At 43.7% G+C, this 27,100-nt stretch overlaps 1 protein-coding gene across 1 annotated transcript in view; it reads left to right on the top strand.

The window, feature by feature from the left end:
• The first annotated feature begins 9,069 nt into the window (after nucleotides 1-9,069).
• Nucleotides 9,070-27,100, top strand: part of VEGFC (vascular endothelial growth factor C) — a 110,717-nt gene continuing 92,686 nt past the window's right edge. Inside the window, exon 1 of the mRNA XM_056114185.1 lies at nucleotides 9,070-9,562. Coding sequence (XP_055970160.1) covers nucleotides 9,449-9,562 — 114 coding nt within the window. The 5' untranslated portion in view covers nucleotides 9,070-9,448. The remainder of the gene's footprint in view (nucleotides 9,563-27,100) is intronic.

The following is a 27,100-nucleotide window of genomic DNA, read 5'->3' as shown; positions in this document are numbered from 1 at the left end:
AGATGAAGTCATGAAATTTACATACAAGTGGTACAATATGGAAAGTTTCATGCTAAGCGAAATGAGTCAGAAAGAGAAGAATAGACATAGAAAAATTGCATTCATCTGGGGGATATAAAGCAACAAAATATGAGATCAATACCTAAGAATAGCTGAGATCAACACCAGGAGGATTACTCCATAACTTAGAGGCCAGCCGGATATTCTAGGGGAAAGGGCAGTTCAGATAGAGAAGGGAACACCAAATGAAAGGTGTTTGGAGGATCCTCCCAGGAGGGGAAATGCATGTTGAAAGTAGACTATGGACTGAACATGATTGCCACTCAATGCCTCTTTTGCAGACCACAACACCCAAAAGGAGAGAGAGAACAAAGGGGAATGCCCTGCCACAGAGGCAGGGTGGGAGGGGAGGTGGGGGGAAATGGGCACTGGTGGAGGGATGGGTATTTGATCATTGTATGACCGAAACTCAGGCACAAAGATTTGTAAATCTACAACTGTACCTCATGGTGCTTCACTAATAAAAAAAAAAATTAGGGTCCTGGGGACAATCTGAGCAAACAGAGAAACTTTCTTGGGGAAGTCATCAGTCCAGAACTGTGACGGCCTTTACTCCTGGAGAGTGAGGTTAAAATTCTTCTGACTGAAAACACAAGTGAAGTGACTTTTCCTTTTCAGGAGGTTGAACCATACCTCCCCAGGAAACCCAGATTTGCTCTACTTTGATGATTAGTAAATAGTGATAAGATATTCAAAATCCATTGCAAGAAGTCCCTGTTTGAACCCCTTCGTAAGTGTCCAAAGATACTCTGAGACTAGGGATCCTGTCCATGACCCCTATTTTAAGTTCTCCCAGGCTGAGAGGTCTGATACAACCTTAATAGCAATTGTCTCTGCAACAGTGATAAAGCATAATGATGAGTTTGACCTCTTTGGAGGGGTTATTTCACTGAATTCCTCAAGCTTCAATTGAACGTTTCTATTAAGGCATCTTTGGGCCTGTTACGGTGACATGAAACAGCCCTTCTGAAGGTGCCGGAGATTATCCTCATGCAGCAGAAAAGACGAAAACTCTTTTCAGACTCTCAAAACAAGGTCTGCAGCACAAAGCATAGATCCATCAGGATGGATGACAGAGACAGAACCAAACGTCATTGAAGACTCCTAAGATCTGAGTAGTTAAAATGGGGTAAACTTTATGGCAGGAAACTTTTTTTGCCTGTGGTTAAAGCACCAATCTCAAAAATGTAGAAGATCTGTTTTGAATATTAAGAGATTCTTCTTTGGTATTTAAGTGGGTGAGTGGGAGCTTGGGTGCTGGACACTTACTGGGAATAGCTTTCTTGATTCCCCATTTTCTCTTTATACCTTTTAGTTTTTGTCAAAGAACATTTTAAAGGTCTGACAACAGAACTCTTCACCTTTCCATTTTCCCCCTGAAATATTAAATTCCCTGCCTATTACTTAATATTAATTGAATAAAGGAAATGATTGTAGTCACATTTATTTCCAGACTTCTACCTAAAAACTTTCCAAAGATAGTAAAATTTCTGCCCCTAAAACTCCAATGTGTTCAATTTTTGTTTGTGAACATGATTTCTAAAGTTTGTCTAAACCTAGGTTTTCTAAATTTCCTTAGTTTGTCTATATGATAATGGGGTTCCTAGAGTCACAAGACACTTACAAGGATGTTTCTACTCAAGTCTATGGCATATGGGATTCCTAATAATATAAGAATCAACTGTAGAGACCCAAGAATCTTGAATCGAATGTACTAGAATGAATGCAAACTGCTCTGGAACGTTGTCCCCATCCTGCAGAGAATTAAAGTCTTTGAAAATCACTCCTTCTCTGCTCCAAACAGTACAAAGGGTTAAATTCCACTGAAAGGTGTTTTTTTCTCTGATCTGGTTAACCTTAAGAGTCAATTTCCGGCTGGTCAGTAAGAAAGAAAAGCTCAGTAGAATGTTGGAGAACTAACACACTGGGAAGATACAAGCATCTGGGTTCAAATTTAATCTTGGACAGATCTAAAAAAGAAAACCATTCTTCAGAATTTTCAACTTTGTCTCTTTCACAAATGGTGGAGAAGTAATTGTGGAATGTGAATCTTTATCAGAAACCTTCTTGCACCCATCAAACACTGTAGAGCCTTGAATGCTCACATTTTACTCCCTCTCTCATCCAAGGGAAATTGGCTAGTGAACCATTTCTTTAGATGAAAAGCTTCCCCCCAACTGCCACTGAAATTCTAAATTTTTGTTGCTAAAAATATGCCATTTAGGCATGAATTGATCCACATTAATTAGTTATGGTGCAAACACACCCATCAATGGTAGAAATCTGTTCTCAAGGAGACATGTACTTGAGACCAAACTAGTGGTTGTCTAACAATAGTCTAGTCATTCAGACCTTTGCTCACCCTATTGGCTGGGTTCCACAGCTAATGGTATGCCCAGTTCCAATGACACAAAATTGGCAGAGCAAAAGTTCTTAGAAGACGCCACATTTGGACAAGAACTTTTTGTAATTCATAGTCAACAGACATAAGGATAACAGTGGCAAAACACAATGTTGCTACTAACAGGGTAGTTTCCTCACTGAAAATATTTTAAACCTGATCAAGTAATCAAAGGATGCCTTAAAATAATAAATAATTAACTTAGGGAATACACTACATGGGCAACCAATAAAATAAAATAACTTAACATTTGACAGTTTGATTTTTTACACATATATTTCTGTATATATATATATGTATATATATGTATATATATATATACATATATATGCTGGAGCGATAGTATAGTGGTAGGACATTTGCCTTGCGCGCGGCCAGCCCAGCCAGCCCAGCCAGTTCGATTCCTCCACCCCTCTCGGAGAGCCGGGCAAGCTACCGAGAGTATCTCACTCGCACTGCAAAGCCTGGCAAGCTCCCCGTGTCATATTCAATATGCCAAAAAAAAAAAAACCCAGTAACAACAAGTCTCACAATGGAGACGTTACTGGTGCCCACTTGAGAAAATTGATGAACGAGAGACCAGTGACAGTGATATTATATATATGTGGATTAAGGAAGGCTTACCTCATCATGTGGGTCTCAGTGGTTCCTGTTGTTGAATTGAAGGCTTAGGTTTTCTATGTCAATGGCCGTTATTAGGAGGATCTGAGCGATACTTTAACTGTTAATATCCCCAAAACATCACCAGTACCTCATGGTATTTCACTAATAAAAGTTACAAAAAAAAAAAGAAAGTCTTTCAATAAATCAAATTTGGTGAAATTTATTGCAGCAAGGGCTAGAGAGACAGAAAACAGCACATGACAGTTCAATCCTTCATAACCACATGTGATCTCCAGACCATGGCCAGGAGGTCAAGAATGATCCCTGGGTCCCTGGGCACAGAGCCAGGAGTGAGTCCTGTGCACTGCCAGGTGTGAACCCCCCCCCCCCAACAAAACAAACAAACCACAAAACCAAGAGAGAGCACATCATTTTCACAGTTGCCGCATTCTCTCTTAAAATGTAAGTCAGAAACACTGAAATTCTGTTTCATAGTTAGGAGTGTGAGGTCTTGTCTCAAGGAGGTCAAGGTGAGACTTTTCAATGGATAGGGAATAGGACAAAGGAGACGTTACTGGGGCCTGCTCCAGGCAATCGACGAATAACAGGATGGTTGTGATTGTGATTGTGATAGTCTTTGAGAATCCAAATCATCTATCACAATCACAATCACAACCATCCTGTTATTTGTCGATTGCCTCGAGCAGGCCCCAGTAACATCTCCTTCATCCTAGCCCTGAGATTTTTTTAAAAAGTGCCATATTCAAGGCTCTTTCAGAGTTAGGAGAATGAGACCCTTCATTGTTACTGGTATTTGGCATATTGGGTACGCCACGGGGAGTTTTTCAGACTCTGCCGTATGGGCAGGTTACATTCAGTAGCCTTCCAGTTTGTCCAAAGTAAAAAGAATGAGATGAGAAGATGTTGTGGGTGCGCGCTTCCGAGAGCTGGGTTTTATAGTCTCTGAGTCTTGGCCGTTGATGGGATTACACGGCGCCAGGGGGCCAGTTGGTGGGTGTGACCCCTGCCTACTGGAATCTGGAGGATCCGGGTGGAGGATGCTCAGCTCAAAGACTATATATATATATATATATATATATATATATATATATATAATTGTAGCACTGTCCTCCCGTTGTTCATCGATTTGCTCAAGAGGGCACCAGTAACGTCTCCATTGTGAGACTTGTTACTGTTTTTGGCATATCAATATGCCACGAGGAGCTGCCAGACTCTGCCGTGCTGACAGGATACTCTCGATAGCTTGCCGAGCTCTTTGAGAGGGATGGAAGAATCGAACCCGGATTGGCTGAGTGTAAAGCAAATGCCCTACACTCTGTGTGTATAATATATATATATATATATATATAAAATTTAGAATTAAAAACCAAACAAAATAGTGAGCCTCTCGATCAATGTTTAGAATCTTCCCATTTTCCCACTGGTGCTGGAAAACTGTGCAGTGCTTAGGATAGAAACTAAAGCTTTGAGCATGCCATGCCTACACTCCAGTTTCTTGAGTTACTTTTCAGACCCTTCAGAATGTAAAATTTCAAAGAAAAGCACAAGAATTTTGAATGATGAAATGAAATAGGAGTTTAAAGAAAATAAGATTTTGAAAGACCATAAACATTTCAGATGAGCAACAGAGCATCAAATTAAATAACAAAGTGAGGCAATGGCAGTCAGAAATAAATGTCAACAACCTTTAGCAGAGATTTGAACAACTCCATCCTAAATTGTGTGTCTGGTTAAAAAAACAATTAAAATAAAAAAATAAGACCCCGGGGGTATGGTGCCGCCAGCAGGTCAATCTGTACCTGTGAGGCGAGTGCATCAGCAGCCTCATGGCGCCTTCAGACTTCCAGATACCCCAAAATTGCTGCTGTGCTTTTGGCCAGACCCCAAAAACTTGGGGCAAAGTTTACCAAGAAAGTAAACGGCCAAAAGTTAGGTGTGTGGGAAACACACCCACAAACCACCTCCGGCTCAGCTATATAATTGGAGGCAAGGCCTCTTTGGTTCCTGATTGAACTGCTTAATGGACATGATCCCAGAGACTCAGAAACGAATCTCAGAACCCAGCGGCTTTAGGTAGAAATGCGTCTGGTCTCTGCAGTAGGTTACCGGTGCTGGGCCAACCCAGGTGGGAATAGGTTTCGTGCCTTGGCCTGTTCCCCCTGGCGGCCCAGTGGCCGCCATCCATCTGAGGCCACTGGATAGTCACATTTGGGACCCCAGTGATGAGACACACAGGGCCTCACGGGATGAGGGTGGAGCCGGGCTTGTCCTCCCCACCCCAACGAGACCCCAAGTCATCGCTCACGAATGGCCTCTCTGGCTCCTGATCAAGCTGCTTAACGGCCATGATCCCAGAGACTCAGAAACAAATCTCAAAACCCAGTGGTGTTTGGCAGAAATGAATCCGGAGTCCACAGTACGTTACTGTCGCTGGGCCACCCCAGGGAGGAAAGGGTGTTGTCCCTCCGCCTGCTCCCTCTTGGCGACTTGGTGGCTGTCATCCTCCAGAGGCCATTGGACAGTCAGGCTTGGGCCCGCAGTGACGAAACTTGTTGGGTCTCACGGGATGGGGCGGTAGGTGGAGCCGGGCCTATCTTCCCCACCGCAATGAGACCCCAAGTCATCGCCCACGAATGGCCTCTTTGGCTCCTCATCAAGCTGCTCAACGCCATGATCCCAGAGACTCAGGAGCAGATCTCGAAACCCAGTGGCTTTTTGCAGAAATCCCTCCAGATTTAAGTGTTAAAATTTCAGAACTTCAAAACCACATGGCCCTACTGCAGCCACACGACATCATATGTTATTCATAACCAGCAATAGAACACAAATTGTCTATTGTTGCCTTTTCAACAGATCTGAGTGTTGGGGTAAAATCTTAAATAATGGTGGGTCTGGTGTCGAAATAGTGAATGTGATCAAAGTAGAGAGAGAGTAATGTAGAAATCATCTACCCCACAGGCAGGGGGAGGGTGTGGGATGGGGGTGTACTGGGATTTTTGGTGGTGGAGAATGGGCACTGGTGAAGGTACGGGTGTTCCATTGTATGACTGAGACTTAGACCCAAAAGCTTTGTAACTGCTCTCACGGTGATTCAATAAATAAAATTATAAAAAATGGAAAAAGAAAAAAAATAAAACCCCATAAACAGCTTTTGGTTCAACAGAGTTCATGTACAAAGTCACAGAGAAAGTTTCAATGTTCTTCAAAGATCAACATTATCAACAGGAAAGAAAGTAACAACAAATAATCCAGATTAGAACCCTCCCATTGAAAAACCATTCCATTACAGAAAAAAAAAATCACCACGAAATTAAGATATAATTCAAAGGACTTACCCAAGAAAGTACCAGAAACACAAAGTGGCAAATATAGGTAAAGCAGGAGATAGGCCGAACTTATATTAGTAAAATATATACATCAGTAAGCAGAAATTGACTGTGGGATTAAAAAAGTTTTAGCTTTGTTGTAAAATGGAACCTAGAGGAAGCTAGTAAATTAACTCACAGGTCAGGACAAAGCTCCCTTTTAAGCTTTAAATTTTGCTGGTGGTTCAATGGATTTCTACAATATAAGGAAAAAAAATAGAAATATATTTAAGAAAATGGCCCTTACCTTTAAGAGACTCAAGCTAATGATATAGGTGAAATCTGTCCTTGGAGAGGGGTTTTCTCATACAGTTAGGCGACCTTTTTCCCAATATTTCTATTATTTGAAATAACAATGTGCATTTCTGAAGGAGTGGAAAGAATGAAAGTCTGCATCTGCTTACTACTACATTTCAAATATTCATCTTACATGATATATTTGGGCTGGAGCGATAGCACAGCGGGTAGGGCGTTCGCCTTACAAGCGGCCAACATGGCCGACCCGAGTTCGATTCCTCCGCCCCTCTCGGAGAGCCCGGCAAGCTACCGAGAGTATTCGATATGCCAGACACAGTAACAACAAAGTCTCCAATGGAGACGTTACTGGGCCTGCTCGAGCAAATTGACGACCAACGGGAGGGCCTTTACCTTACATGATATATTTATAGTCAATTTTTTATGTTGTCGATAATGTCTCCCCTAGGGTTCTAGAAATATATGCTCTAAATTCCCTAACTGCTACTCTATTGCAATTAATCAAGACACCCATCTTACCCCCAACAGATAAACCTGAATTTCTGCTGGGGGATTCAAGCAAATGAGTTTTCAAACTTTCTCTGTCTCTTTCTCTCTTCCTCTCTGTCTCTGTCTCTCTCTGTCTCTCTGGCCACACTCTGCAGTGCTCAAGGCTTAATTTTGACTCTACAGTCAGGAATTACTCCTTGCAATGCTTAGGGGACCCTATGGAATGCTGGGATCGAAACTGGGTTGGCCATGTTGCATGTGTCCTACCTGCTTTATTATCTCTCCAGTCCCCAAACTCATTTTGGAATTCTAAGGGCAACGCCAATCATCCCTGCAATACGGAATGGTTAGTAAGAAGCTCCAGTTTCTCCTTAAATCCCACCCTTGGAGCTTTCTCCTTTGACAGTGTCTGAGGACAACTCAAAATTGAGCAAAGAGCACAGAGTGCTGGAAGAAAGCAAGAATCTCACGGACGTGTCAGCATTCAAAACGTTCTAACATTCTGTCATGGCCGAGTCACTCTGAGACAGCGGACCTTACAGAAGATCAAGGACAAAGTTCCAACCGTGTGTACAGCAAACCGACAAACAGAGATGGTAGATGTGATTAAACAGACCCCAGTATCTATGAACATTTAGGGTGGGGGAGGGTGTTAGTTGACAGAATGATTCAACACTGTGATTTGGATGTTGAGGACAAACTCTATGCTAACTCCATGCTAACAGCTGCCTAATGTGTGTATAAGAGCTGGTCTCTTTGCAAACTTTTGGCAACACTTGATAGCTGAATCCGGTCAGAGTTAGATTCCTGACACATGGAGAAATTGGATGACGGATGATGTGAGAACCTGGAGCTATCAGATTAGATTTAACAGTGGAAAGTCCAAGTCCAGGACGCTGACCCTTGATCCTTGACCGCAATGCTGGGCGCCGCAACAAGGGGAATGGACTTCTCTCTGCGTGCATGTATTCAAGTCCCGCGGAAGCGGTGTGTGAGATGCTTAGATCTTGTACACGTGGATCTTAGAGAGGACAATCTCCTCTCCATCCAAGAGTTTATGCACCTACAAAGGGTGTATTTAAAAGTGGCTCAGGTGTAAAAGGGAGACTTCTGGTTTCCTGCAGGCTGCTGAACACTCCTGCTGCCTTGGTCCTTTGCAACCAGCCCACTCCGGCCCCAGGAGGACGGGGCCCAATGCCATCCGCACCCCAGAGCAGCCCCCGGGAGGTTTTCCAAGCGGGCAAACGCACTCGCTCGTCTGCAGATGTCACTGGCTTCAATGTGCTTAACACATGTCTCTCTCCCACCCGCCATGCTCGTGTCAGCCCAGCTTCTTGCAGAGACTGAGCCCGGGTCCCTTTGCTCTCCCAGAAGATTCCGGCCCTTCCCCACATCTGCCGGCCCGTTTAGAATTACAAAGGCACAGCTCGCAGCCCCCGCCGGGCCCGGGGAGCCGGCGCTGCCTTGGGAGCACAGAAGTTCCCGCTTCATCGGGCACCTCAAAGTTGCCCAGAGCACGAGAAGGAGTGGCATCGGGGGGTGGGGTGGGGGTGCAGCTGCAGGCTCCAAGGTCCCGCCAAGGTCATGCCTTTCTCGTGGGTGGGTGGGTGGGTGGGGGTCTTCCACACCTCCACGCACGCGACGGGCGTGCCGGGGTGGGGTTCTCGCAGGGCAGTGGGGGGCGACGAGCGGTGCAGGACAAAGACTCGGCTCCCCAGCCCCGTGGGTCTCCCCGAAACCCCCACTTTGCCCCGATCGTGGCCCCCGCCGGGGGTGGGGCCGCAGGGGAGCCGGCGGGAGAGCGCTTCCGAGGGCGCCGCGAGGGGAGGGAAGCCGGGCTCGGCCCTTTCTCTCACATAAGCGCAGGCAGAGGGCGCAGCAGTCATGCCCTGGCCCTGCGGCCGCGCGCCGGAGCCTCCCGAGCCGCCAACGCCGCCGCCGGGCGCCCCGCCGCCCTCCTCCCGCCCCCGGCCGCGCCGCCACCGCCTCCCGGGCCCGGCTCGGGAGGGGCCCGCGGGCTCCGGGGCGATCGGAGCGCCGGAACGTCGCGGGGGGTGCAGGCGTGGGGGCCCCCGAGCCCCGCTGTCGGCCCGGATGCCCGCGCGCCCCTGAAGCGCCCACCCGCACCCCGAGACCCCCCGCGCGCGGGGCCCCGGCCGCCGCCGCCGTTGCCGCCGCCGCCGCCAGGAGCCTCTCCGGGATTGCGCACGCCCCCCCAGCCCCCCGCCGCCGCCCCGCTGCCGCTCCGGCCACCATGCACTTGCTGGCCTTCTGCTCTCTGGCGTGGTCCCTGCTCGCCGCCGCCGCCGCCGCCTTCGAGTCCGGACTCGGCTTGGCCGACTCGGAGCCCGACGCCGGCGAGGCCCAGGTGGGTGCGCGAGGGGGCGCCGTCCGGGCGCGGGAGACCCCGGGGACCCAGGGGGACGCGGTGGGAGCCTGACTGCACGGTCCCAGGATCCCCCCCACCCCAACCCCAGAATCCTGCCCCGAGCCCGGGCTGCATCCGATTTTCCCCCGGCGGTGCACACAGGCTTCCAGGGAGAAAAGTTTTCTTGCACGCGCGCGCTCTCTCGCTCTCTCCTTTGACCAGGAGAAGGTTGTGGGCAAAGAGGAAAGCAAGTTGCACGGGCTGGAGAGCCTAGAAACGCGGCCAGTGGCAGCGATCTTTGAGGGGGCGCGGGAGCGTGGGACGGTGAGGGTCGGGGGTCTTGAACCCCGCTTATGCTGGGAATTCGGCCCGGGGAGAGCCTGAGCTCATCCTGGCCCCCAAGGGCTGTTATTTTATTTTATTTTTTTTATTTCCACCCCCTGCCTGGCTGATTTGTAGGACTGCAGCTCATTGCTGGGCTCTGCTTGCCTCTCTGTACCCAGACTGATTTCCTATTCCGCGGAGCACTGGGCGCTCGAGTTGCGCCTAGCAGAAAAGTTGCAAAGGAACTGGGGCGTCCGGGCTGTGCGGCGGAACCGCTGCTTGAAATCCTATACAGCCCGAGGTGCCCGGGATCTCAATTTACATCCTAATCAGGCGTGACTCGGGGGCTTTGTCAGCTCTGCGTTTCTGAAGTCGGCTCGAGGTGGGGTGTTGGTTGTGTTCAGTTTGATGTGAAAGAAGAGAGGTCGAACTCTTTGCCAAAAAGCAAGTAAGCAAAATCCAAAACGCTCTGCAGACGCTTTTGAAATACTCTCTGATTTTCTAAAAAAAAGGGGAAAAAATTTATTTGTTTTGTGCCTGCATCTTAATTAGGCTTCCATACCATCACCTGGTGGTTTGTTTCATGGAGTTGTTAAACCCAAGTTTTATTTTCCACCGCACCGGTCTCAGTTCAAACACATGTAGTAGCCTTTGGGGGAACTGAACAGGGTGGTTTATTTCAACTGATGGCAAGTGGAGAAATGCTAGTCGGTGGCTTCTCTCGATTCTTAGTCGACTTTATTAACATATGCCGAATGTGTAGAAATTCCTTTGCCTTCCCAGTTATATTTTGAAATAGGATTTAAGACAAAAGTCAAACGAAAACTTTTTATTTTATTTTATTTTTTTTAAATTTCAGAGGGGAGAGGCATTAAAATAGTACACGTGACTCTAAGTAGGGATCAAGATTAAGAGAACTTTTTAAATAAGAAATTCACTATGCAGTAAGTTGCAGAACAGTCATTTTACGTGAATTTCCCACAAATACATACATTGATAGTAATACCTCCCTACGGGTGTTTTTCTGTTCGGAAATGCCACCAGGAAGTAGAATCAGACCTATACAACCCTCCCCATAATTTGCAGATTTCCTTCCTGGTCTGCAAAGCGGAATGATGAAAAGTTAAGACTTAGCAAGACATCTCTATTGCCTGTGGTCACTTACTTTTGGTTGCAATAAGCAACTGCGAAGGAGGAAGTGAAAGAGAAACCTTCTGAGCTCAGCCAAGGGCTTCTATTTCTAAGTCCATCATTCACTGCCTGACCAGAGCTGGAATGCAGGTGTGTGTGCGCGCCTGGTGGGAGAGGTTAGGGTTAGGGGTGAGCTCTGGGCTGCTATATGATGTCTCCGCATGTGGATAAGGAATCAGGTGAATTTTTAATTTTCAGAATCGTTTTGTGGGTTGTATCCAGTTTTCTGTTGGCCAGGGAAATATGCATTGTTTCTGGCCAATCATAATTAGCCGTCCTGGATCTTCTGTACAGTGATCTTGCATCAATATCCTGGGGGTAATAGGAATTCTTTTCTGGTGATTTAAAACTACACAAGTTTCATAGACCGGCAGGTATGGTATTGTTCCCACTGAATGTTTCTCAGTGGTTGTCTAGAGCCTTGGCAGGGTGTGGAAGAAATTGGTAGATCCTTGTTAGAAAACTACCAAGATATTAGGTCCGAAGACTCACCATCTCCCTCTCTGCTGGTCCACCCAGAAGTATTCTGTAGCTGCAAGCACCAAAAGGAAACTGGATGGTTAATTCCTTGTGAACTGAAGAGATTTCTCTTTTTTTTTCTTTTTGGGTCATACCCAGCGATGCACAGAGGTTACTCCTGGCTTATACTATCAGGAATTACTCCTGGTGGTGCTCAGGGGACTATATGGGATGCTGGGAATTGAACCCGGTCGGCCGCGTACAAGGCAAATACCCTACCCTCTGTGCTATTGCTCCAGCCCACTGAAGAGATTTCTGAAGGTAAAAAGATCCAAATCAATGTTAATTTGAGTAGTTGACATATAAGAAATATTGATTTTTTAAAAATTTTATTTTATTGGTTTGGGGGCCAATCCCGGTGGTGCTCAGGGTTTACTTCTGACTCTTGCATTCAAGGATCACTCCTGCAGGCCTCAGGGGACCATAGGGGGTGCTAGGGATTAAATTTGGGTCAGCCTTACGCAAGGCAAGAACCTTACCCACTTCACTGTATTGTCATTAATAATATTAAAATTAACTGGCATACTGGAATAAAAAAGAAAATGCTTAAAACTATACAGCTTTCAAACTTTGTCCAGTTAAAGAAAATACAGAACTTAGAAAAAGCAGTTGACTGCTAAATGCAGCCCATACCATGATGGCATTAGGTGGAGTTCACACAGTTTGATTAGAATTGAAAAGCTTTCTTTCTAAGAGAAAAGTTAGTTTATGACTTTTGATAAAGAAAAAAAATTGCTACATGCCTTGAAGATACTGATGGGACATTTATTCCAAAAGTAGTTGGCCTTACAATAAAAGTACTAGATCATTACATATAGCTTTATATTAATAAATGCAACAAGCTTATATTTCAGATTACAAATTTCTTTCTTAAAGATTAAAACCAACAAAGGAAAGCTTTAAGATTCATAATCTTAGTGCATTAGGTGAATAATCTGAACAAGCAAAGATTATTAAATAGATATGATTATTCTTTGTTCTGTTTTAAATTAATTTAAACAGTTTGAATGTGAACGAATTTTAGCTGAAAGTTAACAGTGTTTTCTTTTTTTTTTGGAGAATGATTTTTTAAATTGATCTAGCAAAGGAACATATGGTTTATGATGACTTTTAACAAAAAACTTACTAATAATGACAGCTAGTTTGCAACATGCCAGATTTTCTTTCTCCATCATTTATAATTCTGCATACTTTAGTACTTGAGTTTTTTTTCTTTTTTTAATTTGCTGCTTCTAATGATTCAGGAGCAGCAGTGATTTTTTTTTTTCAGAAAAAACCTGTGCCAACATGGTGTCCTGTGAAAATGACAACGTACCAGACAGTGTGTCAGTTGCCTTGGAATTCCCAAGAAATCTTGATTAATTTTTCCCTTACCTGAAACTAACCAGTGTTCCGACTTGTGTGTGATAATACATATTTTTAAAGAGTACCCTTCAGTTATCTACGTATACAATGACAATTTTAGAACCACTGATCTGTGATATAATTTCATTGGTTTCATCATCTTTATTATCTAATTAGGAGTTTGCAATTAATTGTTTAATCATGAGATGTCCTTAAAGCATAGTGTTTCCTCTCTCAGGGAGCATGCAACTCAAGTGGAAAAAAAGTCAAAACTCATGGAACCAAGACTGTGAGATTGGTACCCAAGCATTAGTCTGTGCTCTAAAGTTTGCACAAGATAGGTCTCCTTGGGATATGGCTGGTCTGGGTAGCTTGCTTGAGTGTGGAAATCCGGTCAGAGTTAAGATGCAAATGTCTAGCGTCTAGGATGAGGTAAGAAGGTAGGAAGCAAGCAATTAAGTTTTGACTGGAACAGAGAGGAAATTCTTGGGAAAGGAAATGTTGCTGGGATTAGATGGGATGACATTGTATATGTCAAGAGCCAATAAGAAATTTGGATTCCTGCTATAGAGCCCTCTGGGATCCCAGTGATTCATGATCCTAGGGACATAGATAGAAAGAAAAGAGCTGAAATCATTTGATGATCAGGGGTCATAGAATTTGGGCTGGGAGCTTGGCCTGGTTAAGAAGCAGCATAAGAGTCTAGAAGGGAAATAATGAATAGTCAAACTGAATAGGTATTGATGAATAGGAAAGATAAGAGAGTGGCAAAATGTACCCTTGGCATCAGTGTTTAAATCAGGAGGGAATATTGGTTTTGGTGATATGATTTAGAGCATTTCGGAGAAGAGATGGGTTTGTGTGGGTGAATGGTGGAATGATGAAGGCATTATTTCACAGACCACTTAAGATTTTACTGGATCCAGGGACCTTTGGAGATTCACACAATAAACTTTAGAAATTTATATTCCACTAAAGAAAAAGAATTATTGAGGATCAGCATCACTTAAATTGCATTAATATACTTCAAGTATTTGAACATTTGACAAGTATTACTACAATCCCTGAGGGAAGATTAACGGTCTGAATACCATATTCCCAAGCATTAGGAATAAAAAGGGAGGCCAGAGTGATAGTACAGAGGGTAGGGCGTTTGACTTGCACATGGCCAACCCAGGTTCAATCCCCGGCATCTTATGTGGTCCCCCAAGCACAGCCAGAAGTAATTTCTGAGTGTAGAGCCAGGAGTAACTCCTGAGCATTGCTGGGTGTCACCCAAAAAGCAAAAAAATTTAAAAAAAGAATGAAAAGGTAAATTATCACTCAAGTAATATAGGCCATAAAAGCAGCTACAGTGCTTAGTAGTACCCTTTCTAAGGGATGCTTTTCTTAGTCTTCCTACTTTTTGGCTAATAGCCAACCATCAGTCTTTTGAAGGGAGATTCAATATTGGGGACATGAAAAATATTTAAGTGGAGGCCTTCGAACTCTTCCCCTCTTTTTTCACTCTGTATTAGTTTAAGTTAGAAGCTCAGGGTTCAACTTCCCTTTCTGACGGGGGCAAAGGCCTACATCTACAGGAAATTAGCGTCCTGTCCCCTTATTCCAGACATTAACATCTCTCATGTCTAATCTATAATTATGTTTGTAATTTTCCTCAGGGCCTAAGATTAAGTCAGACAGCCTCTTGTGTTATTAGAAATTTCTGAAGCAACAGTGAATGATTATGGATTAGCACCCCAAAATTTGTTCATCTTTCCTTACAGTTACAGTTTTGTGATCTCGGAGCGATAGCACAGCAGGTAGGGCGTCTGCCTTGCACGCAGCCAACATGGCCGACCTGAGTTCGATTCCTCCGCCCCTCTCGGAGAGCCCGGCAAGCTACCGAGAGTATTCGATATGCCAGACACAGTAACAACAAAGTCTCCAATGGAGACGTTACTGGGCCCGCTCGAGCAAATCGACGATCAACGGGAGGGCCTTTACCTTTACCTTCTTTCTAAATTGGGAATACCGATGGGCAAAATTTCTCCTGCAATTCCTTTTTTTTTTTCTTTTTGGGTCACACCCAGCGATGCACAGGAGTTACTCCTGGCTCTACACTCAGAAATTACTTCTGGAATTATTCCTGGCGGTGCTCTGGGGACCATATGGGATGCTGGCAATCAAACCTGGGTCGACTGCATGTGAGGAAAATGCCCTACCCGCTGTACTATTGCTCCAGCCCCTGCAATTGCTTTAGAGGGAGCCATTTGGTGGTATAACTGGCTTAGCTTCCAGACCAGTAGGGCACTCTCTCAGTTCTGCTGAGTGGATGTGGACAGCGCAGTGGATTTGGGAGATTTCTTTCTAACATTCCAGTTCTGTGATTCTTTGCATCACGGTAAGTCCAAGCTGGAGTGCTATTTTCCTAGTTCTCACTGGACTGTTTTGGAACACAGGAGCTGGTGTGAGGAAATGAGGGTTTCTGGTGCCCAGAGACCTTAGCTCTGTTGACAGCTGTGGGGTTTCCCTCCTCAGTTCTGCTGTTAAGATTCTGCGTTACATGTTAATCACACTCTCTTTGCAACATCCCAGGCACCCATGGGTGTGCCCTGCATAGTGCTCCGTTCTTTTCAAGTTCATTTTGTTTGTTTCTCACAGCACTTCTCAGATGTGCAAGAGGCTCAAATAACTTAACCAGAAGCAGCAATAGAGCCGTTTTCTTTCTTCATCTCTTCCAACATTCAGCTTTCCATCTACCCCCCAGAATTTAGATACCAGATTTTTTGGTTTTCCCCTGTCACTCGTCAGGAATTAAATCAATAAATATCCCAAGCCCATGTGCTGTGGTGGGAGATGATGAAAATTTGTGTGCTTGCTCTGGTGACTTGGGAATTTGTCCTCAGCCTGTGTTTCTTGGCTTCATAAACAAATGAGAGAACTTTAAAAAACAACAACAGATTGAAAGCAATTATTTTAGAAAAGTGTGGTTAATGGCTTTGGGCCTTGTGGGCTTGTGAAAGACCCATAATCCATACACTGTTCTCCCTGCAAATTGCATTGCACCGAAAGGCAGGAAAACGTTTTGCTATGCAATTATGACTCCCTCATGACAACTCTTTAGGTCCCAATTCTTCTCAAGGGAATTTCTCTGAAATCATACACACTTCCTAGGGCTGGAGAGATGCTACAGTGGGTATGGTGCTTGCCTTGAGTGGGATGGACCTGGGTTCAATCCCCAGCACTCTACTTTGTCCCCTAAGTCCTGGCAGAAGTGCTTCCTGAGTGCAGAGCTAGGAGTAAACCCTGAGCACTACTGGGTGTGGCCCCAAATATCTACTTCCCCTCCCCTCTCCCCCACCCCAAAAAAGACTTCCTTTTTGACCTCACCAGATCTAATAAAGCTTCTGTGAATGATTGTCGTCTTATTGAGAAAAGACCTTTCATGAAAAATTGGATTTGGAAGAAACTTTAGTTGACAGACACTGATTTCTTTATGTTTCCAATCTTGCATTCTTTCACTTTTCTGCTGAAAGCATGTGATGCCTCCATTTTCTTGCACTACACATATGTATAAAGTATGGACATGTACAGATTCTGAGTCAAAGTATGAGTGATTTTCACACTACTGACAAATTCGATGCACCTGATCGTTTTAAATAAGAGATGATAGTTTGTTTTTTAATCAAATTCACTGTATTTCTAATTATTTGTGCCATTGTTTTTGTTCTGAAATTTACTTGTGTAAATTGTTGGGTGAGTTTCTTGCTTTTTCTTTCAGCGTTTAGCTCAGTGGGAAGAGAATAGGTTATGTTTACTTACTTTACTGAGCTTTTGTTGTGAGATCAATCACATATCTCCATAAATATCCATGCTTTAAGAAAGAGCATAAATATATATTTTTTTCCTGTAGCAGCAACTGTGCTGGGGTGGACGGGGGTGGGGGTGGCGGGACGGGGGCAGCCCCGCTCTCTGTCCCCAGCATAGCCGTGTCTTGGCATTTTTATCTTTTCTTGAAAACTTTCAAATGGTAGACAGGATTTTTCATCCCTTTTCTTCAATTTTGACTTTTCTTCAATTTTGAAATCACAAAGCTTGTTTTCATTAATAAGTGGGAACTGTGACCCTAATCTGATAGATATTTATTTACTTCGGTTGCATATTTTAAAATATCACTGAATATATAATGATGCCCTTATTTGTGAGGTGTTGTTTTGAGTCCTGTCCAGTGAAGGGTGAATATTAAGCTTTATCTCCAGAACTGACATATAGAAATTCTGTGCATCTGTACCACACGCTACTAAAGAATACTAAACTATACAAGTAGGTGAAAGGCTTGGGCAGAGATGAAGCAGAAACCTTAAATAACAGCCTGTTTCCAAACCTGAGATGTGTCCCTCTGCAGGTAGAAAAAATCACTTCTGTGAGGCTTTTATTCACTTAACATTCCCCTAGGACTCTGAATTACCAGGAATGTCCTCAATCTGGGCTGGAGTGATAGCACAGTGTGTAGGGTGTTTGCCTTGCATGCGGTCAATCCGGGTTCGATTTCTCCGCCCCTCTCGGAGAGCTCAGCAAGCTACCAAGAGTATCTCGTCCACACTGCAAAGCCTGGCAAGCTGCCCTTGACGTATTCAAAATGCCAAAAACAGTAACAAATAGTCTCACAATTTGTTGTGAGACATTACTGGTGCCTGCTCGAGCAAATTGATGAAAAACGGGAGGACACTGCAGTGAAGTGCAGTCCTCAATCTAATTTTCCTTTCTCCTCAAGTAAAAGAGATTTAGTCCCTCCTTAGCTTCAACAAAGCTTCTTTGGACCGGAGGATGCGCAGCATATAGGGTGCTTGCCTTGCTCATAGCCAATTTACGTTTGGTCCCTGGTACCCAAATGATCCCCTGAGCACCACAGGGAGATATCCCTGAGCTCAGAGCAAGGAGTAAGCCCTGAACACCTCTTCTTATGGCCACAAAACAAAATTGAAAAAAACAGAAAAGAAAGTTCTTCTGGGGGATAAAGGACCATGGGAGAGTGGTGGACAGGGCCAAGCCTCAATGCAAGTAGAAAACAAGAAAATGATCGTAAGCCTTGGTATCTCAATACAGATAGGAAAAAAAAAAATTTTGACTGCTAGAATATACATTCTAAGACTAAAAAAATAAGTATTTATTCCTTTTTGGTCTTTGTATACATGTATTTATGTCTAATGATAAATATATGAAATTTATACATGCATTGATGTGTAAAGATATTGTTATTTCAATAACTATTTTCAAAAGAAAACAAATGTTTATTAGGTTTCCAGAAGAATCCTGGGTCAGAAGCTCTTGGAGTTTCAAAATCTTGGAGCAAGGGACAATGTAGGCTGGAGATTCTCCTACCTCACTTGATTCTCTCAGGGACAGCCTCAGAGAGTCTGAGGGACTCAAATAAACCCCAGTGATACAGCTAACTCTGCTTCACCCATTCATGACCAGACTTCGTTCTTGTCTCTCCAGCTCATCTTCTTTCCATCTCCTGTGCAGGAACTTTTTCATTAGTTCTCACTAGTAGGTGGCTATAGCAATAGCACAGCAGGTAGGGCGTTTGCCTTGCATGTGTCCGACCCGGGTTCAGTTCCTCTGTCCCTCTCAGAGAGCCTGGCAAGCTACTGAGAGTATCCCAACCGCATGGCAGAGCCTGGCAAGCTCTCCGCGTCATATTTGATATGCCATAAATAATAACAAGTCTCACAATGGAGACATTACTGGTGCCCACTCGAGCAAATCCATGAACAGTGGGAGGACAGTGCTACAGTGCTCACGAGTAGAAGCTTCATATCTAAGCTGAAAGTTCTAGTTGTGTGAGTGATGCAAAACATACGTGAGTGTGTGAGTGATTCCTGCCTGTAATAAATGACACTGTTTTTGAGAAACAAGAAATTTACTTATTGATGGGACTAGAGAGACTGAACCGCGGGTAGGGCACTAGCCTTGCACGCGGTCCACCTGGGGGTGCTCCCCAACTCCCTCTCCCATCCCAAAAACTCCACCAAAAGTAATTCCTGAGTGCAGAGCTAGGACTCAGTGCTGAGCACCCCCAGGTGTGCCCCAATCCTCCTTCCCTCCTCCCCTCAAAACAAAGAAGAAAAACCAAAAAGCAAAGAAAGAAAGAGATTTACTAATTGAAATACTGGAAATGACTTCAGCCTGTGTTTCACAACCTTTTTCCTGATTGTGTCTTCTTCTGACCCTGTTTTCATACTGGGGCCCCCTTTAGACATTCCGATTGGCCCCTGAGTCTCTTGCTTTTCTCTTCTCTGTACATAATTTTCTTTCTTTTCAATTTTTTCCATTTTTTAAAATTGAATCGCAGTGATATACATATTTACAAAGTTGTTTATGATTAGATTTCAGGCATATAATATTCCAACATCCATTCCTTCACCAGTGTACTTTTCCCACCACCAATGGTCCCAGTTTCCCTCCTGGCCCCCCTTCCACCACCTGCCACTATGGCAGGTACTTCTCTCCTCTCTCTCTCTCTCTCTCTCTCTCTCTCTCTCTCTCTCTCTCTCTCTCTCTCTCTCTCTCTCTCCCCCTCCTTTGGGGCCTTATGATTTGCAATATGGATAATGAAAGGTTATCAGGTATATCCCTTTCCCTGTGCCCTTCACCCCCACACACTCTTTTGACAAACTTCCAACCATTGACCTGTCCTCTTGCTCCCTGTTTACCCTTACCATGGATATTAGTCTCATGCTATATGTATATTATATATCCCACAAATGAATGCAGTCATTCTATACACGATCTTCACCACTGGCCACTTTGGTATATCTTGCGGGCACATAGGGGCCCATAGAGTCCCCACTGGAGAAACGCTGGCTTATCTGTAGTAGAGGAGTTGTGCCAGAGAATCTTCTGAGTGCCTGCTGGCTGCTGGCTAGGCAACACTAAGCCTGGGACAGGTGGATCAGTTGCCCACCAGTGGTGGAAAACCAGCTGACGCTAATGCTGGAATGAGTGAGGGCTGGCTTCCACTGTGAAGGGGGACAGCAAGTCCAGAGATGGTCACTTCAAGCATACTCAGGAGATGGTACTGACCCAATTGGCCAGTCATGGCGAGTATAATAACCCAGAAGCCCAGACCTGGGTTTGAGTTTGGATCAGAAACAGTCAGACCCACTCTTTACACCTGAACGCTGTGTGCGGGTGGCATGTTGAAAGCGTCATGCAGCACCGTTGTGCGGAAGTGTCTGCGAAGCCAACTCGCAGCTGGACCAAGCTTCCCAGAAGCTGTTCTCAACTGCAGGCTCCCTGGAAATGCTTGTCGGTGGTGACTGTTCTCAGGCTGTTGGCCACCCATATGTGGTATTTGAACCCTTCTATATGCTCCTGATCTCTGACGGTGATAGTGACTGGAAGCACCAATCACTATACCGTCTGGAAACGTTTACAAAGTATATTAATAACAGACATTCTTGCACTTATGGCTTGCATTCCAAACAGACCAAGCAGTATAAACAGTGGTCATGCTTAGATACACACACACACACACACACACACACACGCACACACACACACACACATATACACTCACAGTCTTACTCACCTCCCAGTGGTGTTCAAGCTAGCCATGAGGGCTTATGTATTTGTTCTTGCCTAACTATTTTCAGTCAGTTGATTGAGAAAGAACAGAAAAACCAGCAGAAATGTATGAGATTATATTTTCCATAGTTTTGGCGCTTATTTGTAAATCAGCCTGCAATCAAAACCAGTGACATAGCTCAAAAGCCTGTTAACAATTGCTTCTTTAAAAAACTGGCCCTTTAGTATCCCTGCTAACAGTAGAGCTAGAAAGGAGAGTGGAAATGACCCATCAAATATACATGCTCTAAATAGAACAATTATTTTGTAGCTGCTATTATATGCATTTTTTTATGTCATGGAACTCTTGACAGGATCTCTAAAGAAGTTAGAAAATAGAGAGCAGAAAGAGGAAATTCTCAGAAGTGCATCTTTGTGCGAGTACTTCCGAATTTAGTAGCAATTCTTTGGAATATACAAAGAGCCTTCTCAAAGATTGTAGCTTCAGGTGGGGAAAACAATATTTTTGAGTAGATCTGAAAGTTGTGATTTGCCTCTTCTGTGCTGGTAACTCTTTTACATAGTCTTTTATTCTGCCATTTATTTTACCTTAAAATTGACCCCCGACTGAAAATTTCCCCCGTCTTTCAGGCAGTCCGAGGGAGGCAGTTCTGAGTGTGGAGGCCAGGAAGCAAGGACAGTTCTTTGGTTGATTGCAGATCTTTGGCCTTATGCTACCCTCTCATGGAGCCTCGAAACATTGCCTGCATAGTTCAGTCAATTAATTGTTACTTCAGTGTTATCACTGTCCAGATGCTGAGGCAGCGCAGTGGGTATGGGCACAGGCTTTGAACACTTGCCTTTGCACATTACCCCTGGTGCCTTGAATTCATGGGCTGAAGTGATAGCACAGTGGGTAGGGCATTTGCCTTGCATGCAGCAGACCCAGGTTCGATTCCTTCGTCCCACTAGGAGAGCCTGGCAAGCTACCAAGAGTATCCTGCCCATGTGGCAGAGCCTGACAAGTTCCCTGTGATGTATTCGATATGCCAAACACAGTAACAACAAGTCTCACAATGGAGACGTTTCTGGTGTGCGCTCTAGCAAATTGATGAACAACAGGAGGAGAGTGCTACAGTGCTACAGTGCTGTGAATTCACACTATGCCTGTGCCACTGCCTACATTAGTGACCTTGGGTAAGCTACTTCTTAGTGCTTGCATATATCAAAATGTTAAGTGGAGACAATTAATGTTCACCATGACTTTGTGGCTATGTAGTCCTCCAAATAATGCCTATCTCTCTATCCCCTGCTGAACTGTGCCTGACAGAATACCTTCTGCTAAATAACTAAGTTTCATCATCAGAAAAATCCAGATCTCGGATTCTACACGTAGGCAGTAACTGTGGTGTTCTTCAGTGTGATTCCCAGCACATTCAGCATAAATACTGCATGTTTTCAAACTTGCACTTGACTGATTTCTCAAATACGGAACTAGGATGTCATGTGGGTAGTTGATTTTGAGAGAACTGGGGGGAAAGTCTTGGTGCTCTCTCCCACTGGATGAAGACTGTGCTTTGTAGTTCTGTTTCTGACTCATTTTCTCCACTCATGGCTGCTTCGGCTGCTGATTGTCCCTAGTGGGGACAGTCCTGGTCCTAGGCCCCTGAAATCAGCACTGGCAGGTGATGATTATCCTCCAGAGTGTATCAGACATCTCCAAAAGAGTGCAAGGAGGTGAAAAAGCCTGTAGAAGCCACAAGGTTGTTATCAAAAAAAGCCTTGAGTTTCTCTTACAAGCTTTCAAAGACGAAGGACACTCATTTGTTTCTCTTGAAGAAGTTGGCAGATGTTGCTACTTGAATAGATGAACTCAAGATTTTATGTCCTTAATCAGCGCAGGGGAAATAAAACTCTGTATTCCGGAGTTGCAGTGCAAACATTCTAGACTATTTTAAAGATGAGAAATACTCATTCACTAATAAAAATGTGAAATGAGGGCAGGAAATGCAAGAGTTGTAATTGTTATCTGGCCAGACAATCTGATGGCCCCTGCCTCCTTGGGGGGCTCTCTGGAATGGGAGCCTCTCTCCCTTTCCATTCATGTGCCCTGGAATATGTCCGGAGTGGATGCTTCCCTCTCAGGGCCTGGGGTCTTCTCCCTTAGGGTAGAACTAACTTATACACAAGATTTTGTTTCGCAGTTCTGTCAACTGCTTGGCCAGACTCTCAGTGAAGCACTATAAATTATAGTGGTTTAAGGCATTTGCATTGCAGGTTCCTGGTATGACCTGTTGTTCCCTGAGCACCGCCAGGGGTCACCCCTGAGCAGAGAGCCAGAAATAGCCCCCAAGCTCTGCTCAGTGTGGCCTCAACAATGTCTTCCTCCAGTAAAAACTTGTATATAGAGATCCTGGCTCCTTAAAAGCTAACTCTCATTTATATTTAATAAAATCTCAGAAGTATTCACTTCCTTAGGAGTTGAACACAGAACTCTGTTGGAGTGTTAGAAGAAATTCTGATGAGATAGCATGTTACTGAATCAGAAATAATTCCTTGAATGTTGAACAGCCACATCCAATATGAAAGTGAAGAATTAAATAATAAATTATCCGTATGAATCTAGACATAGTCGCGTTCATGATCCACCCAAATGTGTAAGTAGATGGGTCTGATTTTAAAAGATTTTCAGTATTTATTTTAGATTCAAATTTTTGCAATGATTAGAAAAATAGTAAGGCTTTATATATAAGTGGTCTTATTTCCTCTTACAGGATTTGAATTTAATATAATTTTCTTCAAAATGATTTTTAATTCTCACACCAATGTCTTTTTCAGATTCAAATCCAGTGTTTATGGCAGGGGGTGAGGCGGGGAGGATGTAATACATAGAATTTACAGTATTGCTTACCTAATCATTAATATGTAGAGGAAGAGGTCGTCATGAAGCAAAGTGTGTTTGCTTGCAAGTTGTTAAAATGCTTAGAGATGATGAAAATTGTACACACACACACACACACACACACACACACACACACACTGAGTCCAAACTACAGGTTTTAGTAGCATGATGTTTTACAAAGATTCTCAGATAACAGGCCTCCCAAAACCTGGGTATGGATGTGGGCGTGGCAAGTGGGTGACTATTGCTTTTACTGATGTAGCAAGAGAGAGAACCTTATTTAAGAGGATGTATTGATAATGGCCTTAACAACCTTTGTTCAAGAGAATAGTACATTTCTCCTTTGTTTTTGCACTTCAGTGCAACCTCTCGATAATGTGATTGCATTGCTCAATGAAAATTAGACCAAAATGAATCCTAAAGATTTTGATTTTCTTTTAACTGCTCTTGATTTTCTTTTAACTGCGGTGACCAGCCTGCCACGAATCCCATAATTGAATTCCTATAATCTGTAAAAGGGATTGTTATTTCCTCTCACTCAAAGTTCCTTGGAAGTAGCCAGTTAATATCAAGTACCAGATGTGAGGCTGTTTTAAACCACTGTGGTTTACTTTACTACAGTATCATTGCCTCCATGGAATATTTTTAATTCTTTCTTTTTGTTTGTGTCTGTTGTGTGTATTTAGTTACTTTATCCTCTCTAAAGTCTTCATCCAAGTTTCTGTTTTGAAAAATGGAATACTTATTTAGATTCTGTTTGCTTATGGGTCATGACATTTATAACTTCCCTAAAAAACAAACGAATCCTTTTGTCTCCCCGCCAATTGTTGGTTTTCAGATGACAGTGATTCATCGTTTGTTTTCTTTGAATTCTAATTCTTTCTTTTAATTTTGGTGTCCACCAGGCCAAATTAAAGTTTTATCAAGGCCAGAATTATTCATGACTCATGATCATTACCCTTACAGTTGGGTACTTGGAAGCTCCCTTAGATCTATACAGATTAAACAAATCATGATGTCATCAGTCTTAAAACAATTGTTATTCCCCCCTTATACATAGGTAGGAAGAAACACACTTAGCTCGATACTGATTCTATTTTAATTTAGAAAAATTCTCCTTGCATTTTGATCACAGGAGTATATAGCAGGCTTAGATTAGTGTAACATCAGTTACAGTAACATCATTATTGAATTAAAGAGGAAAGTGATTAAAATTGGGGTTGCAGCCTAGTATCATGCCTGTCTAACACGAGCATAGGTTCCTACATATCCCAGCACCCCTGAGTGTTCCCTGAGTCCTGCCAGGAGTGATGCCTAAGCACAGTGCCAGGAGTAAGCCCTGAGCACTGCTGAAAAATGAGAGAAATGAGGGAAAAGATGGGAGAGAGATAGATACAGAGAGAGAAAGAGAAAGGAAGGAAGAAAGAGAAAGAAAGAAAGAACTGAGGGAAGGAGGAAGGAAGGAAGGAAGGAAGGAAGGAAGGAAGGAAGGAAGGAAGGAAGGGAGAGAGGGAGGGAGGGAGGGAGGGAGGGATGGAAGGAATAAAAAAAGAGGGAAGAAACTAAGAAAGAAAGGAAGGAAAAGAGAAGGAAGGATGGAGGAGGAGGGAGGAAGGAGGGAAGAAGAAAAAGGAGGGAGAGAAGGAAGGAAGGAGGGAAGGGAGGGAGAGAAGGAGGGAGGGAGGGAGGGAGGGAGTAGGCTTCTGCAGTCTTGTTTTCTTTTGTTCAGATGGTCTTGATTACCCTGGGCCGAGAGCACCTGTATGTTTCAAGAGTCCCATTTAGCACTTAGAGCATAGTTTATTTATTCTCCCACCAGCATCGTTCAGGTCTTCCCATGTCCAGGTGGTTTCCCTCTACTTCCTCGTCCTATGCCCTGTTCCTCCTTGCACCTTGTATCCATCACAATTTTTGGTCCTCAGCAAACTCCCAGTGGGCTCATATTAGAGAGAATTCCCAAGTCTTCCCAGAAGCTCTGTTCGAGCATTTTCCAGCTTCTCAGGCAGAAAATACATGAAATCCAAATTTTACTATTTTTTAGACCACATTTTCTTAAAAGGTGCCCTGGATAATGCTTTCTCAGTTCATGCTACCTCTGGAGAGTATCTGCAGTGTCATAAGAGGAAGGAGAACCCATTGATCAGATTTATTCAGATATTAACTCTGGCCTTTCTGGGGCTGGACGTGGTTCCCTCTTCCCTGAGTTCAGTATGAAAATTCAACTTTTTTTAAAGCCATGGCTTCTAAACATTGGACAAAAAAGGTAACTTATAAACAATGATTCTTAAATGGTAAATGACATTGGTGCTCTTCAGACAAACTGCATGCATGTTTTATAATGTCCACAGTACTAAAATATTGACAGATTAGTTACCTTGAATTTTCATAGATAAAATAGCTCTGTAAAACATCAAGCATTTGTCAGAACTTTAAAGGATTTCAGATTTGGGCTGGAGCGATAGCACAGAGGGTAGGGTGTTTGCCTTGCACGCGGCTGACCTGGGTTCATTCCCAGCATCCCATGTGTCCCCTGAGCACCGCCAGGAGTAATTCCTGAGTGCATGAGCCAGGAGTAACCCCTGTGCAATGCAGTGTGTGACCCAAAAAGCAAAAAAAAATTTTTTTAAAAATTTAAAAAAAATAAAGGATTTCAAATTAAATGTGTCTAAAATCTAATTTAATTTAAAAATGTTGAGGTTCTGAGACTGTAAATATTTACATGTTTTAGGAAGACAGTATTACATAGCACACCTATCCCCCATGAACCAGCACCCCATCTTCCATAGATCTTTGCCCTCATCTGCTTTTGCTCATTCCCCCTGACTTGGAAACCTCAGGTATCGCTTCATTCTCGAGGTTGTTTAATTGGCCATGCTCTGCTCTCTTGCTGTACTATATGTACTATGTATGTGAAATGTAGACAACCCAGTATTTGTCTTTCTCTTTTGGATTGATTTCACTTACTCTTCCCTCCAGCCACATTTATGTTGGAGGAGAAGCTATGATTTCTGTTTACATCCTCATTACAGAGGAGCATCTCTTTGTGGATACCCACTGCATATTCTGGCTACTCATTGGGCGTGCACTTGGGTGGTTTTCCAATTCATGGCACTTGTAAATAGTGCTGTGGGGAACCTAGGTGTGAATGTATCTTTTGGACTCCTGTTTTTGTGTTCTTTGGACAGATACCCAAGAACTGAATTTCTGGATTATTCTATTTTAATGTTTTTCTGAGAAGTTTCCGTAGTGTTTTCCACAGGAGCTGAACCAGTTTCTATTATTCCTTCTGTGTATGAGGGTTCCTTCTGTTCACATTCTGGCCAGCAATTGTTTCTGGACTTAAAAACTCCCTTTCAACCTCCTGTGAAATGTCACCAGGATGTCATAAACATGTTTCCATACACGTGGCCTTGGGCTGCCGTTGCGTCTGCCCCGTAGCCTGCCTGCGAAGCTTTTACCAGCCAAGTATATTGGAACAGTGTTTCCTAGCCACATTTAAGTACATTATTTTCCAGTTTCTAGTTTTCTTAGCCTAAGCTAATATCCTTTGAGTTAATGAAATCCTTTTATATTTTTCCTATTTGGGTGTTTGCCTTCCTACTGGCACGAGTTGATCTGTACTATTTGCAATAGGAAAAAGTTGTGGTAATTCCAGAATCTTCTCCCTTGAAGCTTGGAAATAATCCAGCCTTAGAGACTGATGTTTC

Source organism: Sorex fumeus, unplaced genomic scaffold (genome assembly GCF_029834395.1).
Source record: "Sorex fumeus unplaced genomic scaffold, SorFum_2.1 ptg000024l, whole genome shotgun sequence".
Classification (NCBI taxonomy): domain Eukaryota; kingdom Metazoa; phylum Chordata; class Mammalia; order Eulipotyphla; family Soricidae; genus Sorex; species Sorex fumeus.
Note: the sequence above shows the minus strand (reverse complement) of the source record. Positions and strands in the feature narration are given on the sequence as shown.